This window comes from Kryptolebias marmoratus, linkage group LG12, assembly GCF_001649575.2.
Source record: "Kryptolebias marmoratus isolate JLee-2015 linkage group LG12, ASM164957v2, whole genome shotgun sequence".
Taxonomy (NCBI): Eukaryota; Metazoa; Chordata; class Actinopteri; order Cyprinodontiformes; family Rivulidae; genus Kryptolebias; species Kryptolebias marmoratus.
In genome coordinates, this window is record NC_051441.1 from 16,709,428 (window position 1) to 16,725,276 (window position 15,849).

The following is a 15,849-nucleotide window of genomic DNA, read 5'->3' on the forward strand; positions in this document are numbered from 1 at the left end:
GCTACACCTACATGTACCCGTTGCCCGCCTCTCCACCATGGGGAGCAGGGCCTTCTCCTGCTCTGCCCCCCACCTCTGGAACGCTCTACCTCCTGACCTACGAAACACCACCTCCCTTTCTCTGTTCAGGACTAAACTTAAAACTCATCTCTTCAGACTAGCTTACCCCTCCTAACTTTGTTTTATGTATTTTATATTTTAACTCCTGCCTGTTCTTTGCACTGCTTTTTTATTTTTTTTTTTTATTTCTTCATTGATGTAAAGTGTCCTTGGGTGTCCTGAAAGGCGCTATTAAATAAAATGATTATTATTATTATTATTATTATTATTATAAACCAGAGAACAGAAAGGACCCTGTGGAGAAAAGGAGCTGAAAGACTGACATCATCACTGCAGGACCCCCCCCCCACACCACCACCACACACCCGCACACACACACCACCTCCAGTTCTTAGCTTTTTTTCATTGTATAAACTGAGGTTATAATAATCCCAAACATTAGAACTGTGGGAAACATTTTAAAATCAAATCAGCTTTTACAGATTTTTGTTCAAAGTTACAATTTGTGCTTAAATTTTTAGCAAACTTAGAGGTTCAAAAAGGTATCTTGAGTTTCTTGAATACTAAACATTTGGTTTTAGGGACACAAATATACTTAGTTGGGGACATAATCCAGTTCAGGCACAAAAAATAAGTACAATTCCATTTTTAAAAGCTTTTAAATTCCACCTGTTGTAACATATGTGGTCATAGTATCTATCTTTTTAAGTTGAATTTTGCAGCTACATTCAATTACCTGAGTCATCTTGGCCAAAAGTTCTTCCTTCATAATTTTGGCAGTAATAATTATAATTTATGTGGTATCTAGTCTTTAGTTAACACATTCTTTTGGGAAAAGACAACAATTAAATAAAAGTAAATTTAAGATTTAGGATCATCATCATTAAGATTCCCCTTCAGTTGGAACAGATCCATCATTACTCATTTATCGCTTCATTTATTTACTCGTGTTCTCATGTGCTGCTTGTTGTCAGAATTGATAACGCTCTCTCAGTGCACAATTCAGTATTATCAATGTACTCTTACCAGTCTGTGTTCCTTCACGTGCCAGCAGCAATAAATCTATTTTTTTTTACATTGCCTCCGTATAAGTTCAATTATTCCATGAATATTTGTGAATAGGTGCAGCCGTGGAGAGGAGGGTGTCGTCTTTGTTTTTTGCAGACGATGTGGTTCTCTTGACGTCTTCAGGTCAGGACCTTCAGCGTGCACTGGGGTAGTTTGCAGCCGAGTGAGAAGGTTTTAAGTGGTCAAACTGTCAACAAATAACCAAACTCTGTGATCCTGCAGTCTGCTAGATATGACTTTCTTGTTAAAATAGTTTAAAGAGTAATAATATTTTGGTAGAAGTCAAAGTTAGGAGAATTGTTTGTATCGAACCCTGACATGATTTTTAGATAAGAAATATATGCATGTACATATCTGTTTTTACCTGACTTGCTGTGTGCAAGTTAAAATCGTTCTAATGGATGATTTCTTAAACTTTTAGGTATTAGTAAATAAACAAAATATCTGATCAGCAAATAGGCGCAATTAATCATTTTATTAAAAAGTACTTTTCTTGTAACAGTTCAGCCCTGTTTTACAGTTCGTAAAACAGGGCTGAATGTGTGGCTACGTGTCAGATGTTGTAACTCACTGTCTCCAGAGGATGGCAGTATTTTAAAGCTGGAGGTTCAGAAAGCAAAGAATAAACGGAACGGAACATAAAGTTACTCCTGTTCAGCGTCCGGAATGTTTTCCGGGGTACCAAGCAACCGGAAGTGTGTCGCACTGTTCATGTGGGTTCATATTGACATTACGACTCCCAATAAAATATTGAATAAAAAGGATTTAAGAGGAATTTACACGAACTTAAACAATAAAACATGTCAGACAACGAAGATAAGTAAGTAAAGAAAGTTACAAGAATGTTCATGTTTTAGAAAAAGCCGACATTAGCTAATGGTTATGCTAACTGTTCAACAACAGCAAAATGTTTCTGGTCTTTTATAACATTTTATTTTAATTGCAGTTTTGATGATGGAGATTTTGATGACGTCGAGGAGGATGAAGGATTAGATGACCTGGAAAACGCCGAAGATGTAAGTTGTTATTTTGTTTTCCAGAATATACACAAGTTATGAACTTGGTGCAAGTTTTAGGCTTACGTCTTTCCCGTCTTTGCCACTTCGTACACGGCATCCATGTATTTACCAATGCGTATCTGTTTATTTATTTAAGGAAGGTTTTGATGACTAATGGAGCTAAAGTGCTCATTTGTGGCACATTTGTGCGTCATTGTCACTAGAGACACATACAGATCTATTCATTTACCCACTAAGAAATCCTAGCCCTAATCTTAACTAGATTCTAACCAGAAAATATATCCCTATGGTGGATCTAAAGAGAACCCAATGAAGTTAAAAACCTTTTGTACCTACAAAAGTGATGAAAACTGCGAAAGGACAAAGAAGTAAAGCAACAAAGGAAGCAGCTTCAGTGTGAACATGTTTGTTTTGCTGTGCTGAACAGGAGGATCACGAGAACGTGCAGATCCTGCCCGCAGGTGAAGGCCAGCAGGCAAACCAGAAGAGGATCACCACACCGTACATGACCAAGTATGAGAGGGCCAGAGTGCTGGGGACCAGGGCCCTGCAGATAGCGTGAGTGTTTTTACACAAGATGTAAAGATCATACAGTCAGGCCTTTAAAACTGTGTCCATGCTCTCCTACACCTTACCTTCTGGGCTCACTGAAGTACATAAAACATTCTTTCTCAAGATTATCAAGATACGTTTAGTGAAACAAGTGATGTTTGAGATTTATTTTTATACAGGAAAAGTAACAGTCCAATTTGTTTCAGTGCACTCCAAACATATCCAACTGTATTCAATGAAGTTAGATTCTGGTTATTTGTAATGATTCTGTTCCAGTCATGAAAAAAAAAGTATTTTATTTTGCATGAAAACCTTTTTATTTTAGTATTTTTCCATCCTGGGCATGTTCAGATCAGAAAGTTAAAATGTAAAAATTAAAATGGCCTCAAAGTTTTATCAGGTTTTCACAAGCTGCTCATTTGTGATGCTCTCAAACAGTCCTGACTTTGAACTTATTTAATCTGTACCAGTGTCACTTTTGAAGATGCTTCAGCTCAAAAATATCAAAAAGAATCTCCTCTTTTTATTTAAGTAAGGATGGTCCAGTATTTCCTCTGCTAAAAGAGTTAATCAGGGAAGCTTTAAATGTCCCGAAAAGAGTTCAAACTGCTCTGTTCTTTGCCACTGTTGTCTCCAACAGGATGTGCGCTCCTGTTATGGTGGAGCTGGAGGGAGAAACAGACCCTCTGCAGATCGCTATGAAAGAACTAAAGTAAGACCCATTGTCAGTGCTTTATTTCCTCTATTTTTGACTTTATTTAGAGAACAAATCATTATCTCATTCTCTGTTTTATTTCTGTTTTCTCCAACAGGAGCAGAAAGATCCCCATCATCATCCGCAGGTACCTTCCCGACGGGAGCTACGAGGACTGGGGCTGCGACGAGCTCATTATAACCGACTAAACCTCTCACCCTGACGGCTCTGACAGAACATTATCTCTAATGTTTGGACTTTTAGAGTTTCTCAAACTTACGGAAGATCCCAAAGTGCAGAGTTTCTCCTTTGCCCGCTCATGCAGAGGTTTAAGGCGACATAATTTATTCTCATTGTTTTAACAAGTGCATTGTAAGTAAGAGACACAAGGAGGGAACTTCAGTCAAACACTTTTTTTTAGAAAATAATCCTGTGTTGTAACTATTGAGTTTGTGTTGTTTTTCAAAAAAAAGGAGTAGTGTAAATGGAATATTTTAGTGTTGTTAATAAACTCTTTTCTATAAGCTGTAGTTATTGATTTTTATCACACTTAGAGCTGTTTCACGGGGTTGTAGCAAGTGTGAAGTTACACCCAGGAAACATTTTCAGTGATTTCACAGTATGTACTGTATAATTAGGCTGTTTATGATAATAATGCAACAGCCTGTAGCTGACAGACTGAACAAGATCTATAAGTACAGCATTAGAGCTGCTACTGTTCACTACATCTTTGCAGAGTAACTCTCCGTCACACAGCTATGGCAAATCAAAATGTCAGTGACGATTGTTTTACATCTAAAGTATTTTCTCAGCTTTGAACCGATGGTGCGGATCAGCTGTAGGTTGTTTATATTCAGTTAAACAACAACAGCAAAGCTGCATTAAATTTTATTTTGACAGCCTAACATTATCAGTCAGCTGAAACCTACAAATGACATTTCCAAAATTAGCGTGAAACCAAGTTGGAAAGTCCCAATTCTTTCAAAAGTTTCAACTAAAACTGAACTTAATTGTCCCCGATTTGTCATTTCTCCTCTTAAATTTGATTAGCAATAGTGGGAAACCAGTCATATTTTACTTGTTTAGTTTGTTAAATGTTAAGAAGCTGTCTTAAAGCGATGCAGCGGTTTTACTCCCGCAGGCTCCATCTCTGACATTAGCCGTCTGAGACGCCCTCCTCTTCCCTCTGACGAACACGCACATGCAAAGCTTTTAAACAGTCCCTGTATTGTTGAGAAGAAATGAGATGAGGCAGAAAAATGGTAAATGAGCTCTGGGGGGAAAAGGGGTTGGAACTTTTCGCTGAAACTTGAGCTCTGTTTAGCGAAAGCTTTATGATGATCAGACTGAATGATCTGGTTCTCCTCTGTTTGTAACATGTATGTTAAGGTGAATGATTAAAACACCTGCAGGCTATAAAAGGGAAAGATGGATGTTATATTTAGATGAAGGCACATTTGTTTCTGCTTTGATCCAGAAGTCTTTTGATTGGCGGAGATGGTGCCTCGGGGTGATGCTGCGTTTGTCTCATGGGGTGGAGAGGGCAGCGCATGTGATGCTCATGCTCGCATCCAACCCTGTGAGGTCATCAGGGAAAAAAACAAACAAACAAAAAAAATCTTCTGAGCTTTTAATGTTGTACCCTCCACTTCTCTGTCCTTCAAGCGGTGTCTCAGTGAGTGGTTCTGTTCAGATGTTTTCACCTTCAACTAAACAATCCTGACATCATAATGCAAACAGATTCAGTTAAATTCAGTTAATTCTAATCAGCACCAATGAATTTAATTTGTTATGTACCCACTCATGTTTTGATTTTCCTGAGATTGAAGTTATTTTGATCCTGAAGCTGTTTCCTGCTCTCCTGTATTTTGGGCCCATCCAACCACAAGCATCCTGACAATACACACTTATATATTGAATTCAGTGGTTATTTGCTTGTGTGACTGGCAGCAGCAGCTTGCTGTAGCTCTTCCAGTGCAGGCTGGGGCACTTTCAGCAGGACTCACAACATTCATACACATTAACACCCTAAAGCCAAATTTCACTGCAATGTAAATGTTTAAACAATTGGATTTGTATGAACTGGTATGAAATATTTTGTTTCGCAACCTTTTGAAAAGTAATTTCTGTAACTCTCTGACCCTTCTGCTCCTGTCCACAGGTATTTTGATCCATTCCTCATGAGCAAGCTGCTGCAGCTGTCTCAGGTTCAAAGTGTTTCTTGTCCAGATGTTTCAGCTCCTTCCACAGCTGTTTAACAGGATTTAGATCAAGGCCTCAGAAGGCCACTTCAGAACAGTCCAATGTCTTGTTCTGAGCCATTCTTGTTGTTTCTAGTTGTGTTTTGGGTCATTATCCTGTTGGAGGGCCCATTATCTATGCCTGAGACCATGCTTTCTGACATGGGCAGCACATTTTGCTCCAGAATGCCTTGATAGTCTTGAGTTTTTATTGTACCCTGAACAGATCTAAGACACCCTGAACAGAACCGAGCCTCCTCCATGTTTCACTGCAGGTACAGTGGTCTTTGCTTTGCATGCCTCATTTTAGGGTCTGTGAACATAGAGCGGATCTGAATTATTGCCAGAAAGGTCCAGTTTTGTCTCACCTATCTAAAGGACATTCTCCTAGAAGTTTTGTAGCTTCTCAATATGCATTTTGGCAAATTTCAGTCTGTCTTTTTTATGATTTGGTGTCCTCCACAGTCGTCTTTCATTAAGTCCACTTTGGCTCAAACAGTGACTGATGGTGTGATCTGACACTGATGTACCTTGACCTCTGATCTCTTTGGAAGTTGTTCTGGGCTCTTTGGTTATCATTCATATTATCCCTCTCTTCAAATAGTCATCAATTTTCCTCTTGCGGCCACGTATAGGGACATTGGCTCCAGTCCTGTGGACCTTAGACTTCTAAATAATCTGTGCAGCTGTAGTCACATGAACATGGAGCTGCTGGGAGATGGTCTTAAAGCCTTTACCTTTAACATGCTGTCAAGAATGTTCTTTTTACGCTCCTGAGACAACTCGGTCCCTAGCTTTTTGTGCTCCATGTTTAGTGATACCAAACAGCCCTGTGACTACTTTTCACCCTTTAAACAGGCAGAAGGACTGATTACAAAACTGATGACACCTGTGATGCTGATTACAGGAGACACCTTAGTTCAACATGTCCCTGTGGTCAAAATACTTTCAGTCTTTTCTAGAGATACCATCCTTTTTGTCAGGACCAGCTTCATGAGTTTGTGTTTTAAAATATTTCTGTTGAACCAAAATTCAAAAGCATTAAATGATTTTCATTAGTTGATTTTCAGTATTTTTTAAAATTATTATCACTGTCAGTTTCAAGTTTTTATCTGTGACCTTTGTGGGTTTTTCTGTCTAACAAGAAGGGTACAAACAAATCTGTCTGTGTCTGTATATATTAGCTTAAATCTTAGAGGCAAATTTGTTTTATTTCATAGGACAGGATGAGTGTGGAAAAGGGTACAAGCAGTGAGTGCTGTGGGGTCGATGTGCAGAGAGTAAGGCTCTTTTTGTGTCCCAGTGAAGCTGCAGGCAGAGTAGTTACGGGTAAAGCTCCCTCACTGCCCTCTTTCAACCCCCTCTCCTCAGTCCCATCAATGGCCCTCTTTGTCTTTTCAAAGTATCACGCAGCCGATTAAAGAGGGAGAATTAGGCGTCAGGCTTAACCAGGAGTAGGCAGAGAAATACTCATATATGCATATGACAGCAGAAATATTCATTCAGACACAACCAATCATACACACACACCCCACCAGATCAGAATAAATTAAGTTCAGAGAAACTTTCAGTTGCAGTTATTAACCAAAAAATGCAGAAGTTATCGTCACATCAGTTTGACTGCTGTATCTGTGGTCTGATCTCCAGTCAGATGAAGCAAATTATCCATCAGATGAGCAGATTATATTAGAACATGAGTTGTGTTTGTGTCTGATTTTTGTGTTACAACAATTTCCTGTTTGAAAATTCACCTTTTTCTTCCATAGCATGAAGTTTACGTTACTTCTGTTAATCATAAGAATATCTGAAGAGGGCAAATTTGAATTCAAGCAGAAAAAAACAGCTTTATTTCACAAAACAAGAGTAAAAGATCGAGATTAGTCATTATCACATGTTAAGGCTTTTGCTTAGACATTGTGTCAAGTCGACTGAAAGTTATGAAACTAAAAATGGCAGAAGGAGGCAAGGATTTCCTCGGAACAAGGAGAAACAACAGTGCAAAATAACATAAAGAGGCACATAAATAAGGATAATATTCATAGAACTTACTTCAGTATGTTCTGCTGGAGGAAAATGCTTAAATAGGAACAGAGTTTAAGCTTTGAGCAGTAAAAAAAGCAACTCATATTCATGTCAGTACTACATAAAATAATGCAAATAAAATTTTATGCATTTTTTATAAACTTTTCCAAATGAAGAGTTAGTGTTTTTTTAGACTAATGAAGAATAGTTACTAATATAGAGAATTAACAAACAAAAATGGAAATAATGATACATAAACTTTTAAAGAAAGACAAAAACACACAGTGATTTAGAGGGTTTTTACGCCTCTGCACCTTTTGTTAGTGTGTGTTATTGAGAACAAGGTACATTTTTACACTTTATATTAGCTTGTGTTAAAAGGCTTCATCTGTGGCAGCTTCATCTTGGCATCCGTCCTATTATTTTTTGCTGTTTTTACAATCAAATTTGTTTTATTATTAACACTGAATACTGTTCTTTAGAGACATCATTTTAAATTACACTCAAGCAAAAAGCAAACACAGCAGTAAAGGCTTTCATTACAGATAGTAATAGGGAAAAAAAGAATATAATTCCAGTTTATCCAAAAAAAAGAACGTTTCCTGATTGTAATCTCTACTCTTTTCAATAAACTTTTACTTTTTGAGTATAAATATATTTGTCATCGACTCTAAATTATGAACTGAAAAAAAAAATGTTGCAACAATCAGTGCCAATGTAAAAAAAAAAATGAACATATTTTGACACAAATACAATTAAAAGTAAATGAAGAATATGTCACAATGAAATTCAATGGTCTAATTGGCTACAAAACATCAGGTAGTTCTGAGTGTCGCGCTGGGAGAAACCTCTGAAAATCAGTTTCTTCTCTAGAAAAAGTACGTTTTGGTCACAAAACTTTGGTAATTTTACAAATATTTTATATCTACGTATATAAATATACAGTAGGTCCTTTTTAACTTCAGGTACATTGCAGCATTTATCTCAGTACCACAGAGTTGTTATGAAAGTTGTTTTTGCCTAACTATACACGTTGTGTGAAACATGGTTTTATTCCAGTTTATTGTGTGTATACAGGGATTTTTAGGTGAACACAGCTTAATAATTTCTGAACTGATCAAACCCTGTTATCAGCATTTGTTGGAATCACAAAATATGTTTGATAAAAGGTCAGTCCTGACTTAGAAATGTAAAGCCAGCTGATAGATTGGCACTTTGTGGCTAAGTCTTACAGAGAGAATATGGCTCACAATTCATTATATTGACTTAATTGTCATTTTGTTGCTGCTGACCTCTCTGTTGACCTGTGGAAGGTTTTTTGACTTCAAACTGATGGGATCATGACCCCTCACCGCCCTTAAGGGGGTTGTTTAGAGTGTCAGAAAGCTGTGTTGCGGTGGTGTTGGTTGGGTCTTTGCGTCACCAATAAATCAAGCACTCCTCGAAAGCACCTCACTCGAAGCTCAGCCTCGGGCTGTGACAGCATTTCCACATCTGGGCGAGATCAGAAGAAGGTTTCGCCCCTCCTGCCTCCCCAGCTGACGCCTCCAGTGCCTGCCCACTCGCCCCAGACCAGACCACCTTCGTCATCGATACCTCCAACGGCGCCGCTGTCGCTGCAGCTCCTCCACTGGTCTGACTCTGGGGCTGAACCTGCACCGGTGCCCTCTGGTCTCGGTGTCTGTCATGGCCGCGACAGTGTGGTGTAGACGGGCTGCTCCCAGTGTATGGGGCTGTGCGATTGTGTCACACTGGTTGGGTCAGTGATGGCAGTGTAGAGGGGCCTCTGGGAAGGTCCCATGTAGGAGAAGGCTGAGTACAACCCTGAGGACTGGCCGGAGTGGCCATAGTACGACCCGGAGGCCTGGTGTTCAGCATATTCTGCAAACTGAGCCCTTGAGGCCAGCGAGGGGAAGGCAGAGCTGTAATGAGGCAGGCTGAGTGGGGCGTAGGTGACATGAGTACCTGCCGAGGCTGCTTCTACAAAGTGACCTCCAGCACCCCCAGCCTCGCTCTTGATCTGTGCCTTGGAAGGGTCCGAGCCCAGAGGGGAGCTGTGATGCTGCTGCGGCTGCTGCTGCTGCTTGGAGAGCCAGGCTGCTGAGTGTCCGCTGGCCGCCGCCAGAGCTGACGAGATGCCATAGGTGTACGGGGAGGCTGGAGAGGCTGCTGCAGCTCCTCCTGCCCCTCCAATCTGCCCAACCCCTGGGTGCCCGTTCGGGGGGAGGTACTGGTCAAACTCGTCAACGTCAAAAGGCTCCATGTTGGCCATCACCTCATGGCTTATCTCACCAATGTCCACATTACCAAAGTCAATATGAGGTTTTCCGGATCCAGAGGCACCAGAGCCTCCTTGTGCTCCCAGTGTTCCACGGGACCCCCCATTCCCAACACCCTCCCTCTTACCTTCCCCTGACTTCCCGGACTGAGACTCAGTTTTAGGAGTGGTGGGAGGCGTGGGAGGACTGTGGCTCTGACCTGTAAGAGACACAAGAATATAGTCACACCTCTTTTGCTTTGAGGAATCACAAACATTCACCTAACAGTCCTGTCCAGTGGACTCCACACAGATCTAACAGTGTGACAGAGAGTGGTGTCTGTGGGAGGGAGCCTGCAGCCCACCTGCAGCATGAGGGTGGTGCTCATCTGCCAGAGGGGACCCGGCTCCCCCACTGTGGACCACTTCCAGGTGGAGACCCTTGTAGTGGGACTGGTTGTGGCTGACCTCACCCTCCAAATGGCCGTCGTTCTCACTTCCTGAACTGGAACCGGGCTTTCCGTTCTTGCGGCGCCGCGGCTGGTATTTGTAGTCCGGGTAATCCTTCTTGTGCTGCTTCCTCAGCCTCTCCGCCTCCTCGATGAAGGGCCGCTTGTCGCTCTCATTGAGAAGCCTTAGGTGGAGGGGGGGAAAAAGATATTGGAAACTTGACTTGTTTAGAGGAAGGTTCGGAAACAAAAAAGCCCAATGCTTTGAAAAGTCTATCAGTTCAAGAAACATTTCTGTTTAGAAAAGTAGTATCCATTTGAGCACATTTATAAATGAGACTGAAATAGCATCATACTAAAAGAAAAAGAAAGCTGTATCAAAATAAAGTTAATCCATTTTAGTGTATTTTAACACACTCTACAGAATGCTCTTGTTATCTAAGCTAGCTTCATTTGTTACAGCAGCTTCATCTGATGGCATGCCTGCCAGGGGGCGTTCTGGCTGCTGGATAGTAATGAAATAACAGGCCGAGGTTGCATCCTGTTTATGAACATGGAACTGAGCTCCTACTATTACCACTGCTGGCAGGAGTAGCATGAGAAACCCCTGACCTTCCTCAGCCTCGTGGTTCATCGTGTTTCAGGGCCAATTAACTACTCCAGGCTGAGTCCAAGGTCAGGGCTTTATCTAATTAATATTTGATCTTTTTGAGGTTAATTCATTTAACTTATCAAAGCTTCTAGGCATGAATTAGGGTGTGTGTGTGTGTGTGTGTGTGTGTGTGTGTGTGTCTGTGTGTGCTTTAAAGAAAGTAGCAAAGCAGGGCTGACCGCAGATGGTCCAAGGACCTTTGACTATCTGGGGTTTCAAACCCAACCCACAATTTTTGCCAAGTTTAGCTCAGAAACATTAAATTCAGAACACTGAAACAAAACCATTATTTTTTTATTTTTAATATGTGAAAGTCACATTGGAATGACTTGGACTTCTTGCAACAACTTTTGACTTGGACAGTTAAAAGTTTTACTTTAAATAAGAAGCTAATAGTTATAAAAACACTCTCTTTTGTCAGAATGAAAAGCTTTGACATTGTATAAAACAGGTCAGGATCATGTGACTATAAGACACTTACAAAAACAACTGGTGAGTTGAAACCAAAAAAGGACATTAAAGGGATAGTTCAGATTTTTGGAAACGGGGTTCTGTTGAAAAGTTATGAATGATTAATATCTCACCTGTCATAGATAGGTTTTTGAGCAACCTCAGATTGAATATAGTTTAGTTTCTACAGAACTGATGTTGTGGGTCTAAGACCAAAAGTGGACTGTTGCTGCATTAAATCAGCTTCAACCTCCACACTCTTATAGCTGTTTGTGCCAACATGAATTTGTCATCATTTTCACATTACACAGTTATTTTTGGTTATTTCCAGGAGCTGCAGCGAGCCGTGGCATTTTCAGTGCAGCTTGGGAAACTTCAGCGGTAGTTTCTTATCAACTTATAAACTGATGGCAGTGTAAAAGTTTTAACTGCTTTGAAATATAAAAGAGTTATTTTAAGATGGAAAAATTTAGCTTTAGAAGGGGATCCTTCCAGACTGTATAATGTTCCCACTTCTACTGCTGCCACCCTAAAACAAATCAAACCTTTAAAACATTTGTAACAGCTCATGTTGATGTTTTTAAATTTGAATCTTTACACTGCTGTCAATTTTGCACTAAAGGTTATTTCAGCAGAAATATGGCTTAGTCAAGTTCTTTTAATATTGTCACAGTTGTGTTTTTTTTGTTGTTGTTGTTTTTTTTGTATCATAAAAGTCACCATCATTTTCACTGTTTGATCATTTATTCAATACTCCGCCCTACAGTATTTACTAGACTCACTGTGTCCACATGTAGAGCTTCAACAGCGGGTAAAATATTGTTTTTCATTGTATTAAAAGTTTTTGAATTGAAGTGAATCTTTATATGTTGAGAAATAATACAAAAGACAGACTCCTGCATACAGGACAGTGGTGTTCTTTTTTAAAAAAAACGTTTCTATTTCAGTGTTGCTTTGTTTGATGGACAGATGGGATTCCCTGCAAACTCGTCTGTAAATATCTCGCAGCACAGGCTGTGAGGGTGCATCGTCAGAGCTCTCCAGTCGTGTGTCCCCCTCACCTCCACAGCTTCCCCAGGGTCTTGCTGAGCTCCGCGTTGTGCAGGTGGGGGTGTTGGTCGGCCAGCTTCCTCCGCGCCGCCTGCGCCCACACCATGAAGGCGTTCATCGGCCTCTTCACGTGCGACTTGCTCTTGCTGCCCGCGTTCACGCGCACGGGCACGGGCACGATGGTCCAGTCGTAGCAGTTGAGCACCTGACTCACCGCCTCGCGGATGCCGGCGGGGAAGCGCTCGTCCTCGTCCTCGGACCTCACGGACGAGCAGCCCGCGGACGCGTCGTCCTGCAGCGCCGCCAGCTGCGGCTGCCGCCCGGGCAGCGGGGAGTCGCTGCCGCCCGCAGCGCCGGACGAGTGACCCGGTGACAGGGACCGGCTGTCGTCCGACTCGACCTCTGAGAAGCTCTGCTCCTCTCTGGACATCTTCCTCCACAGACAAGCCTCCACGAGAACCTCTAAACCCTGCTCCTGAACGCTCCGCTCTACCTGTCGGCCTCCTGTTTCTGTGTGTTTCTAACCTACAGTGAGTGGCAGCTGCTGCTCTGTCTCTCTGGCCTGCTTCTGAAAGTTATAATATAAACTGCCAGTCTGTCTCTACTCTCAGCCTCCGCTGCAAAACTCTGTGAGGATTCCACATCAAAGTTCTTTCCATCCGTGTGGCTGGTATCATAGGCGGCTCAGTGCGCACGGTGGACCCCAGTTTACCTGCTAATGGAAAGCGGTCAGAGTCAAACTCACCCGGTGTCACTTCCCCTTCTGTCTCTTCTCCGTTTGTCCCGCGCTCAAAATATCCAACAGTAAGAACCTGGAACAGGGGCATCATGTCAGTAAATCAGACAAACAATGAAACCTCTCCACATTGGGGCTCATGTGTCACCATGAGGTGTTGCTGTGTGATCAGTGCGGGGGAAAAATGTCTGATTGTGCGTAAAAGGTTCAAACATCTGGATCTGAGTAACGTTTTTTTACAGCCTTTCTTCTGCACTGAGTGGCTCTCAGCCTCCAAATCGGCTACTGTTCAGGGTTTCTGCAGTTATTGCAGGCTCCCTGGAGACCGCGCGCTGGAATAACACGAGCACAGATCTCGGATTTGTCCTCGGCTGGCGCGTAAACATGACCTGGCGCGGCAGACACAAACCCCGTGTGTCCGCGAGTTTCTGAGGGCGGGTTTGGAACAGGGGGCAGGTCTACCGGTGGGGAGCAATAACCTCGTTTTGATCATCCGCCCTCAAAAGTAATGTGCCGAATCAGCAAACCTCACCAGCAGCACATAAACTGATGGATTATTTTGTTTGAAATAATGCGCCAATGTCTGAGGGATGGAAATGACAAGTTTATGACTATCAGATACAGTATTTTTGAGCATTTTTCTGATCATCCACAGTGGGTAAGATGTTTCCTTTCTTTAAAAAAACACACCAGTGGTTATCACATTACAGAGTGCCTCTTAATAAACGTCTGTCAAAAACAGCTCCTAATTAACATTTGAGTGGCTGTCAGGTGGATTATTTTCCAGCAGAAGTACTGGTAAAGCTCCACCACCTGTCCAGTTTTGACATTCGCTTGCCACCTGGTCTGCAGGCTGCAGGCTGTCATTAAAACTCAAAGAGATCCCTGTGCGTAAAAAGCCGTGCGTAAAAGGGAAGGCAATGACCTTTTTTACGCGCGGTGGTGCATCACAGACTAATTGTTTAATGGGAGAACGGAAAGAACGATACTCAACTGAGTTTTTGTTCGTTTTCATATTAAACCTTGTTTATTCTTCCTGAGCAGATTACTCCATGAAAGGAAAATACGTGCGTCAAACCACTCAGCACGTCCTCTCCCCAGCAGTAAACGTCTGATTTTATTATCTGATCGTTCAGAGACCATTATATAAACTGTTTCTGACACACCCTTTAGACTGTTTCAGTCTGCTATCTGAGCACATTTGCTGCGCGTAATGAATTCCGGCGATGAGAACTCATTATCGCCGCCTGACTGGCCAATAAGTTGGCCTTAATTTGTTCGCTCGAAAGTTAGTTTGTTTTCTTTGTTTAGCCTAACCTGCTTCTATACAGCTCCAATTAAGCAACAAGATACAGTTTTGTTTTTCAAGTCGAGCTTCAGTGTAAAACTTCACTGTAGCTGAGCTTCTTGTTGCTAAAAAATCAAGCATTTTTTTTCTATATCAGCACAATGTTAACGTGGCCCCCAAACCTCGGAGTTTAAAATTTTAAAGCGTAAAAATAATCGATGATACAATAAATAAACAATATCTGAAATAAATCGTTTTGTAGAGAGAGCATTTGATTTGAATAAAATAGGAAATCTTCCCCAGAATGAAAAAGAAAGTTACACTTTTCAGCCAAAAAAAGACCTGGATGTCAGAAAAGTCCCCAGATTTGTTCAGTGAACGAGCTCAGAAATCCCTCAAATTATTCTAAAACGAGAGAAACCTCCCCAGTAACAATCTAACACGACCAACTAGTTTGAGTCTACAGGTTTTGGCCACGAAGGACCGATCAGATCGCAGCGTGAGAGCAGCCACCGGCAGCACCGAGCAGAGTCGGAAACGCTAAGCGCCTTACTTCAGTAATGAGAAAAGGAGGTCGCCCGCTCGCAGCACGAGAATCCGTGAGTTTCCAAAGTGACGCTCGCTCCCCAGCCCCCTCGCTCTCTCACGCAGCCTCAGAATGAATGCCTGCTCTGTGTGTCCGGGGCCAGGGCTTAAAGAGCCCCTTGTGTGAGACGGAGAGTAGAAAAAAAAGATGCAGGGACGAGTCTTAAAGCAGCAGCACACATATACTGCTCCTGAGAGCTCTGATTGGTTAGTCGTTTCTATCTATCTATCTATCTATCTATCTATCTATCTATCTATCTATCTATCTATCTATCTATCTATCTATCTATCTATCTATCTATCTATCTATCTATCTATCTATCTATCTATCTATCTATCTATCTATCTATCTATCTATCTATCTATCTATCTATCTATCAGATTTTCATATGCCTGTGTGGTAATTTGCAACATAGTTCCACTAATTAGGATAAAAACTAGATTATGTTTTGTTTTGATATCAGCTCTGCTCATCTTTTAAAGTGTGAATTTGAAATAAATATCGCTCAGAACACATTGTATTCAAACTGGGGGTCCTTCAAAGCTGCTATTTTTCCATAAAATGTAACAAATTTTATGTAAAATCCCATTAATCCTTCTCATGCCTCTGTTTCTGAAAAATACAAAATATTACAATGTTGATGTTGGTAACACCTGTGTTTAGACATCAAACCTATTTCACCATGTTGTTCAAAAAATAGTTAGCATCGGCTAAAGGCTATTAGCT

At 41.4% G+C, this 15,849-nt stretch overlaps 2 protein-coding genes across 3 annotated transcripts; one reads left to right on the forward strand and one right to left on the reverse strand.

Annotated features, from left to right (window-relative positions):
- Positions 1 to 1,787: 1,787 nt before the first annotated feature.
- On the forward strand, positions 1,788 to 3,865 carry polr2f (RNA polymerase II, I and III subunit F). Its single transcript, XM_017416647.3, has 5 exons — positions 1,788 to 1,948; positions 2,075 to 2,144; positions 2,575 to 2,705; positions 3,340 to 3,411; positions 3,512 to 3,865. Exons 1-5 carry the CDS (start codon positions 1,929 to 1,931, stop codon positions 3,600 to 3,602), a joined length of 384 nt encoding a protein of 127 aa, XP_017272136.1. The 5' UTR covers positions 1,788 to 1,928; the 3' UTR covers positions 3,603 to 3,865.
- Positions 3,866 to 7,451: 3,586 nt separating this feature from the next.
- On the reverse strand, positions 7,452 to 15,246 carry sox10 (SRY-box transcription factor 10). Of its 2 annotated transcripts, none has more exons than XM_017416616.3 (4): positions 15,091 to 15,246; positions 12,525 to 13,325; positions 10,386 to 10,546; positions 7,452 to 10,133 (listed from the first exon to the last, which is right to left on the reverse strand). In XM_017416616.3, the coding sequence occupies exons 2-4, from the start codon at positions 12,941 to 12,943 to the stop codon at positions 9,340 to 9,342; spliced, it is 1,374 nt and encodes a 457-aa protein (XP_017272105.1). In that variant the 5' UTR covers positions 12,944 to 13,325; positions 15,091 to 15,246; the 3' UTR covers positions 7,452 to 9,339. The 2 variants fall into 2 exon arrangements, with proteins under 2 accessions (XP_017272105.1, XP_017272104.1); XM_017416615.3 differs by having other exon boundaries at positions 10,278 to 10,546.
- Between the last annotated feature and the right edge of the window lie 603 nt (positions 15,247 to 15,849).